This window comes from Phycodurus eques, chromosome 15 (assembly GCF_024500275.1).
Source record: "Phycodurus eques isolate BA_2022a chromosome 15, UOR_Pequ_1.1, whole genome shotgun sequence".
NCBI classification, from domain to species: domain Eukaryota; kingdom Metazoa; phylum Chordata; class Actinopteri; order Syngnathiformes; family Syngnathidae; genus Phycodurus; species Phycodurus eques.
In genome coordinates this window covers 23,913,849-23,936,525 of record NC_084539.1, presented here as the reverse complement: position 1 = coordinate 23,936,525, position 22,677 = coordinate 23,913,849, and the positions used below count along the sequence as shown (strand labels likewise).

Here is a 22,677-nt window from a genome sequence, read left to right as displayed (position 1 = left end):
CCATTCACACTCACATTCACACCTACAGGCAATTTATAGAGTCTCCAATTAATGCATGTTTTTGGGATGTGGGAGGAAAGCGGAGTGTGCCCGGAGAAAACCCACGCAGGCACGGGGAGAACATGCAAACTCCGCACAGGCGGGCCCGGGGATTGAACCCCGGTCCTCAGAACTGTGAGGCAGACGCTCTAACCAGTCGGTCACCGTGCCGCCTTATATATATCTATATATATATATATATATAGAGAGAGAGAGATGTATAGATAGATATATAAATATAAAGATATATATATAGATAGATAGATAGATATAGATAAATAAATATATAGATATATAAATATATATATATATGAATAAATATAAACACACATACACACAAGTGCTGATTACTAAAAAACTGAAAAATGTAGAAACAAACTTTTTCTGCTGAAAGAAGGGAGTCTATTCTTTCATTTGGTAGATTGGGTGGATATACAATCGTAGAACACAATATAATGTGGGGGTTGAAAAATGTTCAAGAATGGCTGGCACTCTCGGGGTTGCCTTTAATGAAATGATTGGCATCAGTGGCACCGCGAGGCCCATTCTATTTATTTATTTTTCTTATCTTTACCGGTGAAAGGCAAGCACATGCAGCACAGCGCAGCGGCATCCTTTTGATCTTTTGTTTTCTTGCCATTCACACTCAGCGCTGCGCTGACAACATTGACCCTCCTAGCTTACCGTCAGTGGAGGCACGCAGCTCAAAAGGGCCGTGTCGTCGCTACCTCTTCATCACTTTTGTGGACCGTGCTCTGATGACGACGTCACAGTGTGAGCGTCCACACCGACTTGTTTTCCCCCAAACTTTATTGACAAAATGTAAGCTATGCACAACTTATGTGTCCAAAAGTATGTCATCATCTAAAAATGGAGAACATAGAGTGGAAGTACAAATGAGAAGGTACATTTGTCACTGGTTCCCCCTGCGACTCTTCTTGTGGCTCTTCTTGGAGCTCTTGTCGGGGCTCTTGGAGTGGCTGCGGTGCCGGTGGCCTCTGTGGTGGGCCACCGGCGACTTGGAGCGACGTCTCCGCTCTCGGTGCGGGCGGCGCGGGCTTTTGCTACGGCGCTTCTCCCTGCGGCTGTCGGCGGGGCTGCGTCTGGCCTTGGGGGAGCGGCTCCTCCGCCTGGGCGAGCGGCTCCGTCGGCGGCGGGGCGACGGCGAGCGGCGGGGTCTGTCGTCGCGGTAGGCCCGGCGGTGAGGCTCGGGGCTCGGAATCCTCTCTGCCCGCTCGTCCTCGTCCTCGTCGTCCTCGCTGCTCTCCGCCTCGTCCAAGTCCTCCTCCAGAGCGCTGACGCGGGTCTCCAGCATCTCGGCCTCCTCCAGGACTTGCCTCTTCTGCAGGCGCGGCAGGATGATGTCGCACATCCTCTCAGAGTGGAGCAGCTCGTGGATGAACTCGTCCACGTGCATGAGTTCAAACTCGCCGTTGCGATTCTGGCTCTTGATCTTCCTGTCGTGTTTTGATTATGAGACAGATGGGCGTGGGAGGGGGGAAACAGACAAGTGAAAACAGAAAAGGGTAAGGGTACATAATGCAGAGACAATGTTTGAGAAAATCAAAGATGAGAGCAGACCAGGATTTGGTAGCGCTCTTAAAAGTCCTGAAGTTTGGGATCCATTTTGGATATTCAGGCACATAAAGCAAAAAATGTTTTGCAAAAACAAATGATTTGGTTTGTATTTAGTGGAGCTGCTGTAGCTCTGTAGTCTCTTTATGTGGGTCATTTTCATCAAATTAGATCAATAACGGTAAAGACACTTGGGGGGAAAAAAATGTCTAATTCAGCCATTTTTTTGAAGTTTCCTCGAGCTTAAGGTTTCCCATGCTGAAACAGCCACGCTTGAAGTCCTATTTGCAACAAGTTATTGATAACCCTACATTTTTGGCATTCCCAGTAAGGGCAATCCGTATTGACAGAGAAAACTATGGTGGTCCATTCAAATACACTAGCTGCATAACAGTAAAGTTTCAAAAGGACATTCAGTGGGCCATGTCTTTCCCATTATTGATCAATTGATATGAAAATGAGCCATGTATGGACAGAAAACTGGAGGCGCAAGTCTATTTAAGCATTTCAACCCAAATTGTGGATCATGTAAATGAGTAAAACGCCTCAAACATCAGATCTCATATTTCTTTCTGACATAGCCGTGACAGTTTCTGATCCAGAGCCTGGTTCCACAGACCCTAATTCAAGGATTTCGTGATTTGTTTGACAGCAGGCTGTATTTGTAACCAGAAGAAAAGTGTTAAAGTAGAACTAGGGATACACCGATTGTCGGCCGTATTTTGACACATTGGGCTTTTTTTTTTTTTTTACGTATATATATATATATATATATACACACACACACACACACATACGACGGCCGATAAAAGATCAACTTAAAACTGCGTCAACTTTAGGCAACAATTTATTTATGTATTTATTAAAATGATCAATTAACTTTATAAGCAATGCTGCTGACACTGGAAACTCCCTGCACTTTTTCTTTTTTGCTTGATCTTAAAACAAAGACAAGTGAAAGATTAACATGTCTAGACTGACATTTTAGGAAAGCTTAATTTACTGTCGAAAACTTTCGGGTGCTGTTTATTTGTTGATGTTTTCACTTAACTTTATGAGACATGCTGCTGAGCCTGGGAACTGGGAAATGTTGCAAATCTGAAAAACTGTTTCATAAACATATAAGGCATTAAAGTTGAGTGTTGGTGTTTATATTACTCCCAATATTTTCCTTTCCGAATATCAGTTCCAAATATGGGTTATCGAACTCCTTGACTTCTAATAATCGGTATTGGCTGTATTTAAAAAAAAAAAAAGAGAGGAAAAAAACCAACACACACACACCACTCGATCTCTAGAAGTACCTTCGAATTGAAAAACCTCCGCACAGTGACTTGTCAAGCAGTTTCTTGTCATGGCAAGTCGACCTACGAGTTTGATCGTCTGAGTGTCAGGTGTGTTCCGTCACCTGTAGTCGTTGTAGAGCGGCTCAAGGTATTTGTAGCAGTCCACGGCCGTGCCCGTCAGGCGCATGTACATGGCGCCGAGCAGGCGCACGTACTTGAAGTCCTCGTTCTTGATGAACTCCACGATGATGTCCTTCTCAGGTTGGATCTGCAACAGCTTGAGGGCGAGGCACAAGAACGGCGTGGGCTTGATGTTGCCCCCGAACACGCCACCCACGTACTTGAGCTCCATGGCCTTGTCCACCACCAGCTCGGCCGTCAGCCCGAAACATTCCTCCTTCCAGTACTTGCACTCGTAAATGCGAGTGCGGATTATCTTCTCCACCAGGTACTGCGGGTTCGTCCCGTGGATGCTGTTGGCGTCTTTCACCGTCCTGTTGGCCATTTCATCTAAAGAAAAGCTTCCCGAGTTGCGTTCAACATCCACCGACCTTTCACCCTTTGTTCACTTCCGGTTTGCTTTCTATTTCCGCCTTGAATCCAACCGTTGGCCATCCAAAATCAGGATTCAAAACGCGCATGTACTCACCAGTAAAAAATGTAGATGAATTAATTGCGTTTCATTCTGTCAGATACCTAATAAGAAAGCACTTTAAATTAGTGAGAAATATTTGGACATTCGTTTCGTGTCATCCGCCTTCGTGTTCTTTTTCCGGGTTGAGCCGAATGGCGGTTGGTCGCAAAAATTGGAAGACTAGATACGCCAGCGCCTTAAGTAGCCCGGCAAACCGACGAGTCTACGTGACGGCCATGTTGGGGAGGTCGTCGGTTCCGTAGAAGGCAATGGGTGGACATTGAAATAAATCTTCTCAACCGATTTTCATGAGTGTTACTGTTTTGTCAATTAGTAGAAAAAAATACATGTGAAAGGGGCGCTAAATTCCCTTGGCATAATTATACGGCGTTTTATGCAACCGTATGCAGCACAAGTGCTGGCATCCTTGGTCCTTTGGTTTTCTTACCACCTACACACGTGGTATGCGCTGCCGATGTTGACCTCCCTTGATTAGCGTCCCTGCGGGCACGGAGCTGAAAACGGGCCTGTCGTGTCTACCTATTCATATCGGTCGTTGGCCAGCCGCGTTTAGTTTTACTCCCACCTACCAAACGAGTGGGAATCGGAAGAAATGTAACTTCATTTTCACCCATTTATTGAACAAATTGCATTAGCATTTAAAGCTAAAAGCTAAATAACCATTTGACAATACAGCATGATGATTGAAAAACCAACACGGACGAACGTTGAACGATTGGCGCTTCCATTCATTTGGAAAATAGAAAATAATGATACAAAACGAACAATTACTCGTCAGTCGAAAAATTGTATGTTTTAATTATTTTTCGCTTTGTCACATTTTTAACGGGGAAGCATTTGAAATCAGTGGGAAATATTTGAACTTAAAAATAAATATTTGATTCTTCTTCTTCTATTTCTTCTTCTTCTTCTTCTTCTTCTTCTTCTTCTTCTTCTTCTTCTTCTTCTTCTACGGTACGCACAAAGGCGAGCGCTCCAAAGAGAATCAAAATGTCGGCCGCAAGGTTACTGGTACGTTCTGCTGTGAGAGCTTCTTCCTTCTCCCAGCGAGTGGTGGGCCGCCGTCAGACCGGTCTGGTCCCCCCGCTGAGCCGCAGCCTGGCGGCCGGAGGTGAGCGCCGAGCCGCTGAGGCTGAAACAAGCGAACCGGGTGCCAGAAAACGAAAGAAAATAGACGTTTGTCCGCCACAAGGACGTAGCTCAAGTCGTTTTAGCCTCTCTGGAAAATATATTATCCCTTTTAAATAGAACAAATTAACCAACATGTATTGATAAAATGTTAAAAAGTGCTCTTATACCTTCGCTTAAAAAACACAATTATTTGCATGTCTTCATTTCGCACAACAATGACGTTGATGTGTTAGGACCAAGCTAACTAATTTGATTATTGTAAATTGACGGATGCTTTATTTTATGAAATCGTGATGAAATGTGATATCATACATTATAATGCCATGTTTAAATTTCTGTTAAATGTTACTTTTAAAATGTCTTTTTTTCGTGTAATACCAGGGGCAAGGGAGGTTATTACGTTGGGCTGGACTTAATTTTTTTTTAATGCAAGTTAATAAACGTGTGTGTGTGTGTGTGTGTGTGCGTGTGCGCGCGCGCGCGCCAGGAATTCCCACGGACGAGGAGCAAGCCACCGGCCTGGAGAAGATCATCATGAAGGCCATGAAGGAGGGCGCTGTAAGACCACAGTTAACCCTCTCTTTATTGCGGCGATTACTGTAGGTTGTGGACCATAATGCAATAAGTGAATTGCGCGATGTAGCATCCATGTTTTTTCTTTTACATATTTTTAAGCTGTATGACTCTACCCAATCTTTCCCACACTCTTATTAACCTCTACCATACTCATAAACATTTCCTATACCCTTCTTATACTCTTAAATATACATAATATGAACAACATTCAGGGTGTACCCCGTCTCCCGCCCAGAGTCAGCTGGGCTAGGCTCCAGCACGCCCATGACACGCGTGAGGCTAAGCGGTGCGACAGATGAATGACTGAATGAAAATGAAGATACTCCCCATTAAAGTTAATGCCGATTGTAATGCAAAGCCGGCAAGAGCATTCTAGCTATCACCCTGATATAATTTTCATAGTTCTTTATGAACCGGACCGAAGATAGCTGCTCATGCCAACTGCCAGCCGGCAGGTGCCTCGTTTGGCCGACATAAAGTATTGTCACGTCTTCCAATGATACACGACCAGATGCTAGTCTATTTATCTCATTTTTATTGCTAAAGTAAGGAAACACGGTTACAGTGAGACGGCCACTGTCAACAAACTCTCACTTTGCTCGCCCGCGTGCACGGAGAAGCGATGCGTTGAATACACTCGGAAGTTTCAGCACTCGGCACAATTTAGCTTTTGTCCTGCACTATACAGGTGTTTTATACCTCGTCATTTGTGTTTTTAATGATTTTTCATTTGTGTTTTTTTCCCATGTTTTCCATGAAAATGCTGCTACGGGCAATTTAGAGTTGTCAATTAACGCATGTTTTTGGGATGTGGGACGAAACCGGAGTGCCCGGAGAAAACCCACGCAGGCACAGGGAGAACATGCAAACTCCACACAGGCGGGGCCGCGGATTGAACCCGGGTCCTCAGAACTGTGAGGCTGACGCTCTAACCAGTCGTCCACCGTGCCGCTATGATAATACAGTGTTAACAAAATCAATCCGATGCAAATGTTAATTCCCCTACAAATCTGTTTTATAATACAGCACAGAACGTGTCTACTTGCAATATTTACCATGTCCATTTTCAAAGAATTTTAATTTTCAAATATTTTGACTAACTGTAAAGATACTACAATTCAAATTTAGCATTTTTTTTTTTTTTTTTTTTTTTTTTTTGCTGCCTTGGTTTTATGTGTCAATGTCTCCATTGCTAAAACAGCAACATGTGAAGTCCTATTTCCAAAAAGTTATTGATTTTAAATTGATGAATTAAGACAATTTTGTATTAACATGCACCTTTAAATCCACTCTGTGTGTGTCTTTCTTGCGCGCTCTCTCTCTCTCTCTCTCTCTCTCTCTCTCTCTCTGTCTCTGTCTCTCCCTCCCTCCCTGTTGTGCAGGAAGCCGTGTGTTTCGTCAGCAGTCCAAAAGCTTTTGTTTTACGTGTCTTTGAAGACAAAAAAGTGCTCAACAGTACGACATTGTGTACAAACACACAGTCACATCATTTGCACCCCACACGACGTTCAGTTTGTCTTTAATAATGTTTTGCGTGCCGATCGATCGGCTCCGAGTGATTCCTCCGCATCAAACGCTCACGTCTTCTCCAAACAACTCTCCCTAACTTCTCCGGTGATCTTTTATTTACAGCTTTCAGTTGTTTTAAACACCCGGCTGGCATTATTGTATTTTCTTTTTGTATTGTGTTAATTGTTAGCTCGTGTAGCTGTGGTGTTTTTTTCCATCCTATGCTTGAAGGAACCTGTGGTTGTTTCAAATACACGACGTGTCAATCTCTTGGTTTTACAGTTACGTTTTCAAGTCAACTCCAAGCGGTAGCGGCAATGTACAGCTTGGAGCCTCTTTTTGGAGGAGTATTTACTCATATCAGCCAAAGTGCTGCTTGTTGTCAAGTAAGCGGAGCCCCCTGCTGTCATACGGCACTCGATTTTCAAGTTGGGGCTCACGAGTCAGAGCAAAAACTTGGCCAGTCGGCGGCTCGTATCTCGAAAAACTCAAGTCGGGTCACTCGTATCTATCGTCACCGTTATCGGTATGAGTGCATCCCTAAATTGGAAGTGTCGTGTTGTGTTTTAGGACCCGTACAGCATGATGAAGCCCAAGGAGTACGCCGGTTCAAAAGCGGACCCTCACCTGGTGCCCTCCATCACCAACAAGAGGATTGTGGGATGTGTGTGTGAGTCAAACACACGCACACAAACGCGAGCTTGCGTGTGTTGGGAATTTGAAAAAAAGCTGTGAGTCGGGAGTCGTAACGTTGGGAATCATTCATTATTTACGACAGTAACTCTCGAACAGGGATGGGCAACTTAAATGATGGCGCCGGCCACAATTTTTCGTCAGCGCTACCAAGGGCCACATGGGACTGTGATTTTCTTGGTCCAGTTTCCTCTTCCTGCAGCTTTTTGCCATCGTGTCACTATTCTCTCTTCTTGATTATTTTCATCATGGTGCCGTCACTCTTCGCCGATGGAGAAAATCTGCCGCCAAGTAAGCGGTGTCTGCTATCTCGTGGTGAATGGAGTTATTACAATTTAAAACCGCTCTATTACGGTTGATACAACTTATAATTAAAAAAAATAATAATCTAGGGGACACTGTGAGTGGGCGCAGGCCACGTTTCCCCTACCAAATGTTTAAAAAAAAAAAAAAAAAAAAAACATCAAGGAGCCGCTCAAGTTCATGTGACGTGGCACGCGGGCCGCCAATTGCCCACCGCTGATGTAGAGCCACCATGTAAGACACACATTGGAGCAACACATGCAGACAGGCAGTACAACAAGAATCACAAGCATATATTATTTATCCTCTGCGATTAACATTGTTGCAGTTTACTAAGTAGTTGTGAAAGTCTTGCCATTTGTCTTGCTTGTATTATACTTCCCCCTGGTGACCAAATAGTGCACACCAGAAGGCGTTGCCATGAGTTCATCAGGATGCCAAGCTACCTAATCATTAAATTATGGAAAACAGCATCGGTAATCTCAGTTTTTGAACGTTTCAAGCAACGTATATTTGAAAGTCAACTGTGAAGTAACAAAAATATAGACAATATAACAACACTTAATACGCACAAGTAGGGTCTGGCCGATGACCGCCCCTTTCAAATCGGCCCCTTCCTTTGCAAAAAAAAAAAATTAAACTTGCACGTTACAACATATGACAAAGATAAAGACTTTCAAACTTAGAAATCGGCCTTTTTTGCCATATATAGTCATACAAACTTAAAAAAAAAAAAAACGATGGGCAAAAAATTGGCTGATTTAAAGCAAATATTACACATTACAACAGAAGACAAAGATAATTACATTCAACCAAACAAAAAAACCGTTCGATTTTTACAGACTTCACAATTTATTGTAAAGTGAAACAAATACTAATATACTAAAGTCTTGTAAACCAGCCAGTAATTTATCTTTATTGTTGTGTTAAGGGACCAAAAAAGAAGTTGTTGTATTATTCAAAACTTATTCGGCCGATGAATTGGTTATGGGAATGTTATTCTGCCCAAAGTCGTCATCCGCATCAGCCCGACAAAATCAATTTGGCTCGGGCTGTGCTGTCTGGGTCCGCTGTGTGTGTGTGTTAGATGTCGCTAACGTAGCGTCTTTTGGGCAGGCGAGGAAGACAACACGGCCGTGGTGTGGTTCTGGCTCCACGGGGGCGAGGCCCAGCGTTGTCCATCGTGCGGGTCCCACTACAAACTGGTGGCGCACGAGCTTCCCCACTAGGACGGCCCGACGTCCGACTCCTGGTCTTCAGCCGCACGTTCTCGTCTCACTTCGCATTCGGCTCTTCGGTTCCCAATACTTGATCCGCCTCGCTGACCTCATCAGTCCTCGTTACACTTCCGACTCGGTTGGCATCCTCTCTAACGTTCCAAAAGTAACATTTTCATTCTTCGATGTGATGACGTCACACTTAAACGGAACTTCAATAAAATACCAATGTGAAGCGTTTGCCCGGAGGTGTGCTTCATTCTCAGGAGTAACTGTGATATCTGGTGGCACTTCGATGCCAACGCAGCCATTCAAGTGAACGGTCAAGTTTTAAAAAGTCCAAAGTCAATCCATCCATCCGTCCGTTTTCCGTACCGCTTCTCGTCACGTGGGTCGTGGGCATGCTGGCGCCTGTCCCAGCTGGCTTGAGGAAGATTCACAAATGGCAAAATAAAAAATATGTACAGCTTAGAAAGGTAGAAGTGAAACGTATGAACTTCAGCCTTTTCCACGATACATTTTGATTTTCAAATTGCTTGAGAACCAAGTGAAAAAAGGATCAAGCTTTATTGTCACAGAAAATCTAAACTAGTTCGGCATCTCCCAATTTGCAGCATTGCGATAAAGAAGTAGAGAGAAACAATTATCAAAATACATTTACATAATGTACAATTGTTCACATTTGAGAGGATGAGCATGTTTTCATATGCCGCTTGCTTATTGGACAGATTCTGATCAAATATATCTGATATACTAGAATGCACTTAGTTCTAACTTCATACTGGAGGGGGAGGCGGGGGGGGCAGATGCATTTCATAGGAGGTTTTTTTGCCAGCCTCGTCGTGGTTCTCCACTCGAATGTCCTGTGGCGTTTTCCAGAGGTAGGACGGAGAAAAGCGAGTGTCGGGGTTGTCCGCGGTCCTTTCGGATGCGCCCGGCTTTCCGCTTGGACGTGGGAGGAAAGTCTTTCTTCAACCGATTGGACATGCCGACTGCGAGGAACTTGAAGCTCCATCTCCAAGACATAATAGAATCAGAAGCGGAATCATCTTTATTTGCCAAGTATGTCCAAAAAAACACAAGGAATTTGTCTCCGGTAGTCGGAGCCGCTCTAGTACGACAACAGACGGTCAATGGACAGAGAACACTTGGAGACAGACATTGATCCCAAAAAAAAAAAAGTCGCTGAGAAGTAAAGGGTTGCTAGTTATCTGGTAATGCCGGTACAGTTTTTATATTTTTGACAATTAGAGCAGTTCGAATGACTCGTATTGCAATAGTCCGGTGCAATGACCATCGTGCAAAGGGCGCCGAGACTTCGAGGAGCGGATGCGGTTTAAAGTGACGAGTAGCGCGATCATCTGGGACAATGTCGATTGTGCAAATGTTGCAGATACTCCTCAGTCAGTGTGAAAATGGAGCAGATGCTACTCTGGCACGAGTGGCCAGTATATGCAAATAGTGCAGCGTGGCGAGACAACTACAGCGAGTGCACGAGTCATACATCATTGGCCCCACACAAATGTGACAACGAATTCAAGTCCAAAAATTGCCAGCATGTTGGAATGGAATTGTAAGACGCTGATGGCAAGCGTCTCGAGCGTGTTCAGCTCCAGGTTGCGTCGGCCGCACCGCGGCTCCGGCCGCTCCGCTTCCTGTCGATATGCGGACTCGTCACCGTCCTCGATGAGGCCGACGACAGCGGTGTCATCTGCAAACTTCAGGAGTTTGACAGTCGGGTGCGTTGAGGTGCAGTCGTTTGTGGCGAGAGAGAGAAGAGCAGCGGAGAGAGGACACAACCTTGGGGCGCCCCAGTGCTGATGTGGATGAGGTGGCCTCCCCCAGCCTGACCTGCTGTGTCCCGCCCGTCAGAAAGCTGTAAATCCACTGGCAGATGGCAGGCGAGACGCTGAGCTGGAGAAGCTCGGAGGAAAGGAGTTCGGGGACGACGGTGTCGAACGCTGAGCTGAAGTCCACGAACGGGATCCTCGCGTAGGTCCCCGCACTGTCGAGGTGTTCTTGGATGAAGTGCGGTCCCATGTTGACTGCATCATCCGCAGACCTGATCGCTCGGTAGGCAAACTGCAGGGAGTCCAGCAGGGGCGATAACGAGGTTCTCGTGAGGATGGGATGAATTTGGAAAAGGCAATTGCACGGGTAGCACATACAACTTCCAATTTCCATCAAAATCCAAAACATGGAATTTCAATGTTGACACGAAATTCATAAGGTATGACGAACGGGGATCGAGATCTTTTTCCAGTAGGGTGGAGAGTGAAGAGCGCAATTGAATAGTCAGGTTTTGTTGTGAGTGTTGTTCTGTCGTGCCTTCGTTGGAATTTGTTGCGTTGCCTGCTAGAAGAATTGAATTGAGAGTGTTGCTGAGTATTCTCTGGCATTTCGTTCTGAAAAATGCTGTTTTCAGAGCTACAATATCTAGAAATTCTAGAAGTCACAAGTTCTGAAATAAAGGCTTTGTGTGTCCTGTGTACATAAGAAGATTTATTTTGGTGATGCAATGTTGCTGCCTCGCCACTGGCTGAGAAAGTGCGTGTGCCAATGATGTTCATTCGCCCCACCGACTGGTCGCGCGTCTCAGCCATGCCCACGATCCCGGCGGCCTTTCAAGCTCCTCCCCCCGGTTGGCTCTGCTGTGGGTGTCACAAGAGCGGACTTTCTATCGGGGGGGCGGTTGCTACGGGACGCACTGGACTAAACCAGACCCACTGTGACGTGATGAACAGCTCGCCCATTTCAACTGCTTTGCTTGTCCCCTTTTCAAACAGTTCCCGGGATCGTAACTTCTGAGCTCGCGGACCCCCTGCTGGCACGGTCCGGCCTCTAGCATCACGCGATCGCACGATTGACACGTTGGTGGACCACGTGACTGATTTACGTTCATGACGTCACGTCTCCGCCGAAACAGGCTTTTGAGCCTTTTCAGGTCTTTCGTGAACCAGAACGGACTTTCGCGTCTTTACCTTGTCAGTCCACATGGCAGCGGCAATTGTGTGGGACATCGCCGCCAGAGGGAGACAAGCACTGGAGTTACTCACGGTCATGACTCAAACTCGCCACCAGGAGGCGGCAGGCTTCCATCCATCTACAAAATAATGGACCCCCGCCCGGCGATAAGGACGGGCCACCGTGAATAGTGAAAATGTATTCACTACATTGCCAAACCTATTGGCTCACCTGCCTTGACTCACATATGAATTAAAGCGACATCCCATTCCTAATCCATCAGAATCAGAATCATCTTTATTTGCCAAGTATGTCCAAAAAACACCCAAGGAATTTGCCTCCGGTACTTGGATCCGCTCTAGTACGACAACAGACGGTCAATGGACAGAGAACACTTTGGAGACAGAAAGACATTGACGAAAAAAACAGTCACTGAGCAATAAAGGGTTAATAGTTATCTGGGGCGGCACGGTGGCCGACTGGTTAGCGCGTCGGCCTCACAGTTCTGAGGATCCGGGTTCAATCCCCGGCCCCGCCTGTGTGGAGTTTGCATGTTCTCCCCGTGCCCGCGTGGGTTTTCTCCGGACACTCCGGTTTCCTCCCACATCCCAAAAACATGCATGAATTGGAGACTCTAAATTGCCCATAGGTGTGAATGTGAGTGCGGATAGTTGTTTGTTTGTATGTGCCCTGCGATTGGCTGGCAACCGGTTCAGGGTGTACCCCGCCTCCTGCCCGATGACAGCTGGGATAGGCTCAAGCACGCCCGCGCCCCGCGTGAGGAGAAGCGGCTCAGAAAATGGATGGACGGATAGTTATCTGGTACTGCCGGTACATTTATTTATTTTTTTTGGACAATTGTGCAAAAGATGCAGAGTCCTCTATCCCTTAGAGCAGTTCGAATGACTAGGGCTCGATATGACATCAGTCTACCTTTTGCAGCTGTAACAGCTTAAACTCTTGTGGGAAGAGTGTCCACAAGGTTTAGGAGTGTGTTTATGGGTCATTGATGACCATTCTTCCAGAAGCGCATTTGTGAGGTCACACACTGATGTTCGACGAGAAGGCCTGGCTCTCAGTCTCTGCCCTAATTCTTCCCAAAATCGGGTTAAGGACAGGACTCCGTGTAGGCCAGTGAAGTTGATCCACACCAGACTCTTGTCGTCCATGTCTTTCTGGACCTTGCTTTGTGCACTGGTGTACAGTCATGTTGGAAGAGGAAGTGGCAGCTCCAAACTGTTCCCACCAAGTTGGAAGATGCTGAAGCATTCAGCGTTCCTTTCACTGTAACTAAGGGGCTATGCCCAGCTCCTGAGAAACAGGCCCACGCCATAATCCCCCCTCCAGAAAACTTTACACTTGGCACAATGCAGTCAGACCAGTAGCGTTCTCCTGGCAACCGACAAACCCAGACTCTCGTCCATCAGATTGCCAGATGGAGAAGCGTGATTCGTCACTCCAGAGAACGCGTCTCCGCTGCTCTCGAGTGCTTCACACCGCTGCGTCCGAGGCTTTGCATTGCACTTGGTGGCGTACTGCTCGAATGTCGCCGCTAGGCCATGAAAACCGTTCTTGAGCTAATTTGAAGGCCACATGAAGTTCGGAGGTCTGTAGCGATCGTCTCGACAGAAAGTCAGCGACCTCTTCGTACTGTGCGCCTCAGCGCCCGCTGACCCCGCTCTATCAGTTTACCTGGCCTCGAGTCTTTCAATGACCCGAAACGGGCTTTCGAGCCTTTCGTGACCCAAAACTGAATTTCTAGTCTTTCTTGACCCGAACCCGACTTTCAGGTCTTTCGTGACCCAGAACGGACTTTCGGGTCTTTAATGACCCAGAACTGACTTTATAGTCTTTCTTGACCTGAAACCGACTTTCGAGTCTTTCGTGACCCAAAACCGATTTTCGAGGCTTAAATGACCCGAGACGGATTTTCGAATCTTTTGTGATCCGAACGGACTTTTGACTCTTTCGTGACCCGGAACGGACGTATGAGTCTGTCGTGACCTGGAACGGAGTTTCCAGTCTTTCTTTCGTGGTCCGAAATTGACTTTCGAGTCTTTCGTGACCCGGACCGGAGTTTTGAGTCTTTCATGACCTGAACAGACTTTCACCAAGAGAAGCTGGCTACGCCCTGGATTGGTCACCGGTCAATCACAAAGCACAGTAAGAGACAAACGGGGATTTCCACTCATATTTGCACTTCCGGACAATTGCTGACATGCTCATGGAATGTGTGAGGAGGGGAGAACACGTAAACTTCATACGAGTTTCGAACCCAGAACATCTGGACTGCGAGGCAGACGTGTTGCTCATGTTCCAACCGTGTGAAGCAAATCATGTCTGCTGACATTTGTATGTTTTCACAACGTGTTTTATTGATTAGCACCATAAAAAGTCAGCGAGCCGAGATGACAGCTGGACGAGCCGGAAGATGGCTGATCCGCTCGGACAGGAAGGAGTCAGTAAAAACGCCGGTGGGCGGGCGGGCAGTTGGGGCCGGCCGCTTCACTTGGTGAAAGTGAAGCAGCCCCTCTGGTGGAACTGCATGTCCCGGATGCGGCGCACCGACTGGATCTGGGGCTGGATGGCCGAGAAGTCGTTGTAGTGGCGGTACTCGCCGCTCTCCAACAGGTACTGGTAGCCCCGGTAGCCCGGGTACTGGTAACCCACCCACCTGCCATCCACAATCACAATCACAATCACAATCGATTTTATCGCCATTGTTGGCGAAAGGTACATTCACAACTGGGAATTTTCCTCAGTCCAATGGTGCAACATGACACATGGATGGTAATAACACAAATATAAAGATACTTGATTTTCCTGGAGTTTCTTTTTTCTTCTTCAATTTGTCTTCTTTCCCCCCCCCCATTTATTAGACCAACCAAGACATTCAGCGGCCGTGCAGCACCACACGAGGGCGCCCTGATTCAGAATCTTGTGCAATCCTCTTTTGTAGGGATGTTTGATACCACAGTGGAACCTCGATGTAAACAAACTAATAGGGGTGGGGGTTGTCCGATATAGCCAATTGCCCATTACATTGAAGATCTTTTTATTTTTTTTTTATTAGATTTTTTTTTTATTATTTTTGAGGCCATATGCATTTACAAAATTATATGCAGTACAAAATTATTGGTTTGTAGGTTGTTTTTCGTGGCTTAAAACGCCCTGTACAGTACAAAGTTACTGTAAATACATATTTTAAAAAACGTGTTTGAAAGTTTCGCATTTTATCCACACTTACCACTGTGCTTGGTCATGGCGACATCGATGATGTACAGTTTTCATCGTAGGCGAGTCTCGTTCATGAGCTGTGAGGAATTAGTGAGCTTCCTAGTTCCAAATCCGTTGCCAAATGCGAACGGCTTGACAAGAAATCTGTTACTCTACCATAAACAGCATGTGCCAGACTCCAGTTTTGTTTTCCTCAAGAGTTAACACCGCAGCCATGCCTCTCTCTCTCTCTCTCTCTCTCTCTCTCTCTCTCTCTCTCTGCCAGCGTTCTGTGTACACTAACCATCACGACATGGCCGCCACGTCAATGCGCCACACTCAACGTGGCCACTACGGAGGCACGTCTTTTGGAATTCAATTTCTTCATATTGTATATCTGTGACCCGGAAATACGTCAGTCCCACTTTCTGCCTGCATTGCGCCACAGCGCTAGTAAGTGGCCAATTCTGGAACTAACGGACTTTGTTTACGGCAGTTTAAGTGACAAATGAGAACTATTTTTGGACACATTGTTCAATCCCAAAGTTCAGTTTTATCCGATATCCCTTATATCGGGCTCCGTTTTATCGAGGTTCCACTGTGCATGTTTTTTTTTTTGTTTTTTTCACTCTTTCGTACTCACTGATACCGAATACCAAGTCCACTAGTACTTTTGATACATGAAATTTCAATGACCACAACGACAGATCATTGTGTGCGACGCACAGGATGATTCACCAATGTGTTAAACAGCCGAAGTGTAGCGCCAACTCCCGGCGAGAAGGACGTACCTGACGTCGGATTATATTGCCTTGAGTATCACTAGTACCCGATACATTGAAATAAGGACAGCATCGCCTGATACCGATACCTGGTATTGGAACTCGCCCATCCCTACTTTTTTGTCTGTTGTTAAAATGAGCATCATGCTAACTCAATGTTGTTATACCACTTTTAGCATTAGCATAATGAGCCTGGAGCATGTTTTTCTCCTCCGTTGGTGGGACAGCAAACATTATCTCAGAAAAGATTAAAATTGTCAAAAGTCAAACTACATATTTGTGCGCAAACAAGAGCAAAGGCAGTGTGACTAGACACCGTGACTGGCCGCCTCATCACGCTGCGACAATATTTGCCGTGCTCAACGGAAGCGCTGGCGGGCTCGTTGTCACTTTGGCAGAAGCTTGGGCCCGGTACACGTCAAGACAATCGGTCTGTTTTTGTCTCGATTTTGCCCGTTCCCGGCAAAGAATATCAGATGCAAGACTATCTCATGGGGCAGTATAACCATCCATCCATCCATTTTCCATTTTCGCTTATCCTCACACAGGTCGCGGGCGTGCTGGAGCCTATCCCAGCTACAGTCGGGCGAGAGGCGAGGTATACCCTGAACTGGTCGCCAGCCAATCGCAGGGCTCACATATAAATAAACAACCATTTGCGCTCACATTCACGCCTCCGGGCAATTGAGAGTCTTCAATCAACCGAGCACGCATGTTTTTGGGATGTGGGAGGAAACCGGAGTGCCAGGAGAAAACCCACCCAGGCGCGGGGAGAACATGAGGGGCTGGGATTTGAACCCCGGTCCTCAGAACTGTGAGGCAGATGTGCGAACCAGTCGGCCACCGCGCCGCCGGCAGAATAACCAAGGATAATGAAATTATATCATAAATAATTGGGCTGCTTGTGCCGCAGGAGTCCCATAAGTAACGAACGGATATGTTGCGCCGTTGTTTCCTGAGGCTTTCCAAAGGGACCGGAGGCGGAACGGTTGTAGAATGGCGACGTCGTCAATAAAATGACTGGCTTTGGAAAATACTTCTTGCCGTCTGGTGAAGCCACAAATTGTTTTGATTGACGGCCGCTTCCTGGTTAGTCAATCATGTGGCTACATTCCGTTCCACGTCACAACTCACGCAGTCATGACTGAGACTCGTGATGATTGAACACGTTTAGCATTTAAGATTGTCGGCCCGACCCGTTTCGGACCCGATTATCGGGACAAAGCCACTCTTAACACAGCTCGTGGCACAGGATCTTATAGGATCATCTCAGAAGACAAAAGATCGTCTGGCATTTGCTGTCCTTAGTGGGAAAGGGGAGAAATCCGGACAAAAGCAGCCCGATCGTCTTTCTGTGTGTACCAGGCCGAGGATAGGGCACATACTGTACATTCCGCTCAGTCGCAGAAGCAAGCTAGGCTAAACTAAGGCACTTACGCTCCGCCCGGGACTTTTACGCTGCCCACTCGGTCGCAGAAGCCGTGCGCCCACAGCGTGGGAACGTCATCCTCCTGGATTTCCATCTTGTTGCCCTTGAAGTCGGAGAGCTCATGCAGGCAGATTTTGTGCTCCAAGCTGTCCTAACCCACCGCAAAAAAGCACACAGTCTCAACATTAGCATTAGCGACATCCTAACTCAACAGACGTGAACGAATCAATCACTGAAGGCTTTACTTCTAACGTACGTTGATAGGCTACTTTCATTCCTATTAGAATTAGCATCATGCCAACTCAATGTACTTTGTTAGCAGGAGCATCATGCTAATTTGATGTTCAGTGCTAACTATAGTGCTAACTATACTTGAATGAATGACAGAAGGCTTTTTTAGCTCGATATATTCATTAGCATTAGAATTGTCACCGTAATTTTATGCCCTTTAGTATTAGTATCGTGCTAATAAAATGTATTTACATCACTGTCAGCAATAGGAAAAGTAATGTGACAAAAGTAAATTGACTCAGCACAATCCTAATGCCAATAGTGATGAAAGTACACTCAGTTAGCACAATGCTAATAGTGGTGGAAATATCACGTTCGAAATAAACTCTTCGCTCATTCATTCAAGTATATGAAGTTAGCATGATGCTAATGCTAATATTGACAGACTGTTGTATGTTTTATTTTATTGTTGTACTACCTTCGTCACATGACTGTTTCCGTGGGGTTAGCGTTAGCATCATGTTAAAGTGAGAAAATATTACGTGGTACAGCAGCTCGAACAAAAATCCCTGGGTAGGGATTCGAGAGCTGTGACTGAATGAATGATTGATTGATTGATTAACTGACATTGACATTATCAGCCGCGGGGGCACGGACCTTGGACGGTGGGTGAGGGCGCTGTCGCAACCTTGCGCTCTCGATTCAAAGCAAAGAAATTGGCCGAACGGCAGCTTGTTTCTCGGAAAACCCGGAAATCGGTATGTATAGTGATACGGGACTGTGGCGGTGAGGGGCGGTAGCCCTGGGCACCCACCTGAGGGGCATTTAAACAGGTTTGGGTGGGTATCAAAACCCCCACGATCTAATTTCAAAGTGGAAAAAGTGCGATACGAGCCACGTAATTGCTGAGTTCGGATTCATTCACTCATTCCCAACTCCCGAATCACTACAAAGTGATTTCTAGTGTGTTTTTTTTTTTTGGAACTAACTAGATCCGCTAAATGAAAATCCGGTGCATGTGTTTACCATGTGGATGGGCCTGAGTGACATGAGGCAGTCGCTGCGGTATGAGTTGCTCCAGGTGTCCCACCGAGGATACTCTCCCTTCTCCAGGATGAACATCTCCCCACGGAGGTTGGTCTGCTCGAAGGCAACAAAGCTGGAGGAGGGGGGGTTGGGGCACGACGAGGCGGGGGGGGGGGGGGGGGGCGAGGCAGGAGGGCGGGTTCGGGGAAGAGGAATGAGTGACGAGAACAAAAGCACAACATTCGTAGATGTGCAGATCTTACGGGCCGCTGTCCACAATGAGGCTGCGCACTCGGTCTAGGCCGCGCTCGCAAATGTTCAGGCACTCGCTCTGAAGCTCCACCGAGCGGCCCTGGAAGTTCTCCTGGTCGAACAGTGTCAGCTGGAAGACACAAGCGTGCGCGCACGCCAGCAGAGGAGCGGCGGCGGGAGCGTCACCTGTTGGCCTGTGTCGTCACGACAACATTTGCCCACGGCGCTGTGATGATGTCATGACCTTGATGTCATCTGACTCACCTTGAAGGTGCCCAGGCCGGGCTCACCTGTCTTGGTGGCCTTGCTGGAGGCGGCGGCTGGCGCGCCTCCCTTGTTGTCCTTTGCGTCGGCGCCCTGGTTGGAAGTGGACTTGGCGGTCTGAGACATGGCGAGGGGGGGACTGCAGGGGGGGAGGGGGGGGGCGGCAGTGGTAAAGGAACAGGCACTTCCTTTACACCAAGAATGCAATTTCACTTAATTCGTCGGATGACAAACAATTAGGACGTAGTCCAATGGATATTAATTAATGTGATTAATCATGAGTTAACTAATAAATTGTGTGATTAATTTGAGTAAATACATGATTAATGTGATACTTTTTTGTGATTTATCATGAGTTAACTAATAAATTGTGTGATTATTCGGAGTTAATACATGATTAATGTGATAATTTTTTTGTTAACGCTTTTAACTTATATATCTATATATATAGATATATATATCCATCCATCCATCCATCTTCTGAGCCGCTTCTCCTCACGCGGGTCGCGGGCGTGCTGGAGCCCATCCCAGCTATCATCGGGCAGGAGGCGGGGTACACCCTGAACTGGTAGCCAGCCAATCGCAGGGCACATACAAACAAACAACCATTGGCACTCACATTCACACCTACAGGCAATTTAGAGTCTTCAATTAATGCATGCTTTTGGGACGTGGGAGGAAAGCGGAGTGCCCGGAGAAAACCCACGCAGGCACGGGGAGAACATGCAAACTCCACACAGGCGGGGCCGGGGATTGAACCCGAGTCCTCAGAACTGTGAGGCAGACGCTCTAACCAGTTTTCCACTATATATATAAAACAGGTTCCCCCAAAAAAATTCTGCAAATAGGTGAATCTGCAAATGCGAAAGCACAAATATGTGGGGGTTCACTGTCGAACACCCAAAAATCTTCCAAGCTACAGCTTGTAACTGGGGGGGGGGAAATTTTTATTTATTTATTTTTTATTTTTTTTTTAAATTGGGGCACTCTGAAGTCAAGTTACAATTACATTGGACCCCTGCTACTGGCGGAGATTAGTGAAAATCTATGCATAATTGATGACCGTTATAATTTCATTGAAAACAAAAAGTTTTCTTATTATTAGACTTTTTTACCTTAAAGTAATAAGCAGGCATACACCACCAATAAGCGTTTTCAGGGTTTGTTCCCACCCCAAAAAAATCCACGAATGATGGTGATGAAACACGAGTATGCAGGGGTCCACTGTCTATATTTATATTGTATAAACATTTGAATGGCATCGTTTTTCTCCAATTAAAGTTTCAAGAAATTCATATGGTGTCCAGATCGTAAATTTCCCCCTATTGCAGGTGTCCCCCGCAAGAAACGGGGGTTCACAGTGTATATCGTTTTGGTTGAGATTTTCCTGCCGTCAAATGCTAGTCGCGGCTCATTTTGGGGCATTGCTGGCGATGTGTGTGTGCGCGTTCTTACCTGCGTGTGGAGGCGCGTGTGGCGTCGAAGCAGGCTCGCCGGTGTCGGTCACTTTCCACGCCGCCGCTCTGCTTTTATAGCCTGGCAAAGGCCGAGCACCCCAAAAGAAAACGCTGCGTCATCACAGAGTCGGACCGGGTCGCGGCAAAGCCTGGAAACCCCCCCGCCCCCCTTCCCTACCCCAAAGCGTCCTGGAAGCCCCCCGTAAGCACTTTAGCGGCAAAGGAAAGCGCTGACGCTGCCTTTGGGGACTGGCTGGGAGGAATGTGAAGGCCCGTTGGGGGACTGCACAGGGGTAGAGGGCACAATGAGGTCATCTCTCTGTCACCCACAAAAAAAAAAAAAAAAAAAAATGCAAATAGAGTCAAAACATGGCTGTGTTGGGACGCATTCTCTGCTCACTTAAATTGGGATCTTTATGTAGTGGACCGAGTAGGTTCCTAAAATGTCCACTACATATCCCTTTGTAGTGAGTGATTAGGGAGTCGGGAATGAGTGCATTGATTCTGAACGCTGCATTTGGAATCATTCACTCATTCCTGACTCCCGAGTCACTACGTAACCAATTGTTTTATACCTGTCGTGGACCGAGATACTTGAAGTCCAAAAATGTTCACGAGATACGCCTTTTGTCCGAATCATACATTATTCCCAAATCACTATACTCTACATTGTTGCCTTGAGGTACGAGTGACCCCGGCGTTTAGCCAACTGGCTTCAGGAACATGCTAACTAGCTAACAGGGAAGATGCTCTGTGGCAAGGCGGAGCTAACTGACCTTTAACCTTTGCTTAACGGCCTAATGGACGGTGTTGTTGCTACGCTAAATGCTAATGGTCGGGTTGCGGACAGATTACGTAGCTCACTCGAGATGTGATCGTTGCTGATATACAAATGGGATGAATCTGTTGTGTACGTGAAGATTAGGCGGCAACTAATCCCGCCGGGCCGTATAATCTCAGCGAAGTCCGACTAAAAGATGGATGGACAAAAAGAAGAGAACGCTTTTGATGAAACAAGCGTGTGTGAGTATTTTTTACATGTACTGTACAAGTGGGACACAGGATGTGTAAATCGTTTACATTTACAGAAATACTTTAAGAGGAGAACACCTATTGATTTTGAAGCGCGTGGGCCTCGCCATCTGACGAGTATGAAGTATTGATTTTTCACACTCCATTTTAAGACGAAGACCGCATCTCGTCATCTCTGGATGAAGATGAACTTCAAAATCCGGCGTTCTTGTCACCTCAATCTTCAAACCAACCAACCAACCAATCAATCATCTCTGATCTTCTCACTCAATGAGAGTATGCAGCAAACCCCCATTTACCGTGGGGGATATGTTGACAAGGAGGCGGAGGTCCCGACCAGACTGAGACCTAGCTGCGACTGCCGTGGGCTGATCCGTTGTGGCGATTAAGGCGAATCAGGAAACCAAAGTATTGGTTGCGCTCTCGCTTGGGTGACGTCTCATAAAGACCAATTCACCCGGAAGTCGCGCAAAGACGTCGCCGGGAAGTAGCGGCGATGTCTCTGCAATGTCTCCTCAATTTCCTTGGTCTTCAGCAGGTCTGCGAGACCTCGCGGAGACCTTGCCGAGGCATCTCCCCAGATGTCTTCGAGGCCTGCTGGAGACTTGAAAAAGTCTCCAAAAGGTCGCAGATGACATTGAAAATGTTTGAATTCAGCGTGTCTCCCTGGCGACCCGGCTCGTCTCTAAGGGCTTCACAAGCCCACATTTGACAAAGATAGGCCACATCCACTGACCTAAACCGAGCAAGGGAAAACTCAAAAGCCCTATTAGGAAAAATGGGAGAACCCAGAAGGAGGGACCACAGATGGAGGGATCCTCCTTCCAGGATGAACAAGCTGCATTGGATGCCGAGTAGGCAACATTTCTCACATAGTAAGGCGCCGCAGGTAGACGGCTTCAGAATAGTTTTTCTTCCTCAGGACCTGGCCCAGTCGATCATTGTAGAATCCTTCACAGCAACGTCTCCGGGGAAGCGGTTCACCCCGGATCTCGTCCCGGTCGGTCGGTGCAGAATCCATACGGCAACAGCTTCTGATT

The 22,677-nt window shown here is 46.7% G+C and overlaps 3 protein-coding genes across 3 annotated transcripts; 1 reads left to right on the top strand and 2 right to left on the bottom strand.

The window, feature by feature from the left end:
- Positions 1 to 831: 831 nt before the first annotated feature.
- On the bottom strand, positions 832 to 3,686 carry prpf38a (pre-mRNA processing factor 38A). The gene is made up of 2 exons (XM_061698711.1): positions 3,023 to 3,686; positions 832 to 1,496 (listed from the first exon to the last, which is right to left on the bottom strand). Exons 1-2 carry the CDS (start codon positions 3,403 to 3,405, stop codon positions 953 to 955), a joined length of 927 nt encoding a protein of 308 aa, XP_061554695.1. The 5' UTR covers positions 3,406 to 3,686; the 3' UTR covers positions 832 to 952.
- An 835-nt stretch (positions 3,687 to 4,521) lies between these two features.
- LOC133414180 (cytochrome c oxidase subunit 5B, mitochondrial) lies at positions 4,522 to 9,092 on the top strand. The gene is made up of 4 exons (XM_061699367.1): positions 4,522 to 4,666; positions 5,174 to 5,244; positions 7,342 to 7,441; positions 8,884 to 9,092. Exons 1-4 carry the CDS (start codon positions 4,546 to 4,548, stop codon positions 8,994 to 8,996), a joined length of 405 nt encoding a protein of 134 aa, XP_061555351.1. The 5' UTR covers positions 4,522 to 4,545; the 3' UTR covers positions 8,997 to 9,092.
- Positions 9,093 to 14,453: 5,361 nt separating this feature from the next.
- Positions 14,454 to 20,652, bottom strand: crybb1 (crystallin, beta B1). The gene is made up of 6 exons (XM_061698217.1): positions 20,604 to 20,652; positions 19,149 to 19,287; positions 18,896 to 19,014; positions 18,633 to 18,765; positions 17,384 to 17,526; positions 14,454 to 14,622 (listed from the first exon to the last, which is right to left on the bottom strand). The coding sequence occupies exons 2-6, from the start codon at positions 19,272 to 19,274 to the stop codon at positions 14,454 to 14,456; spliced, it is 690 nt and encodes a 229-aa protein (XP_061554201.1). The 5' UTR covers positions 19,275 to 19,287; positions 20,604 to 20,652.
- Positions 20,653 to 22,677: the final 2,025 nt, after the last annotated feature.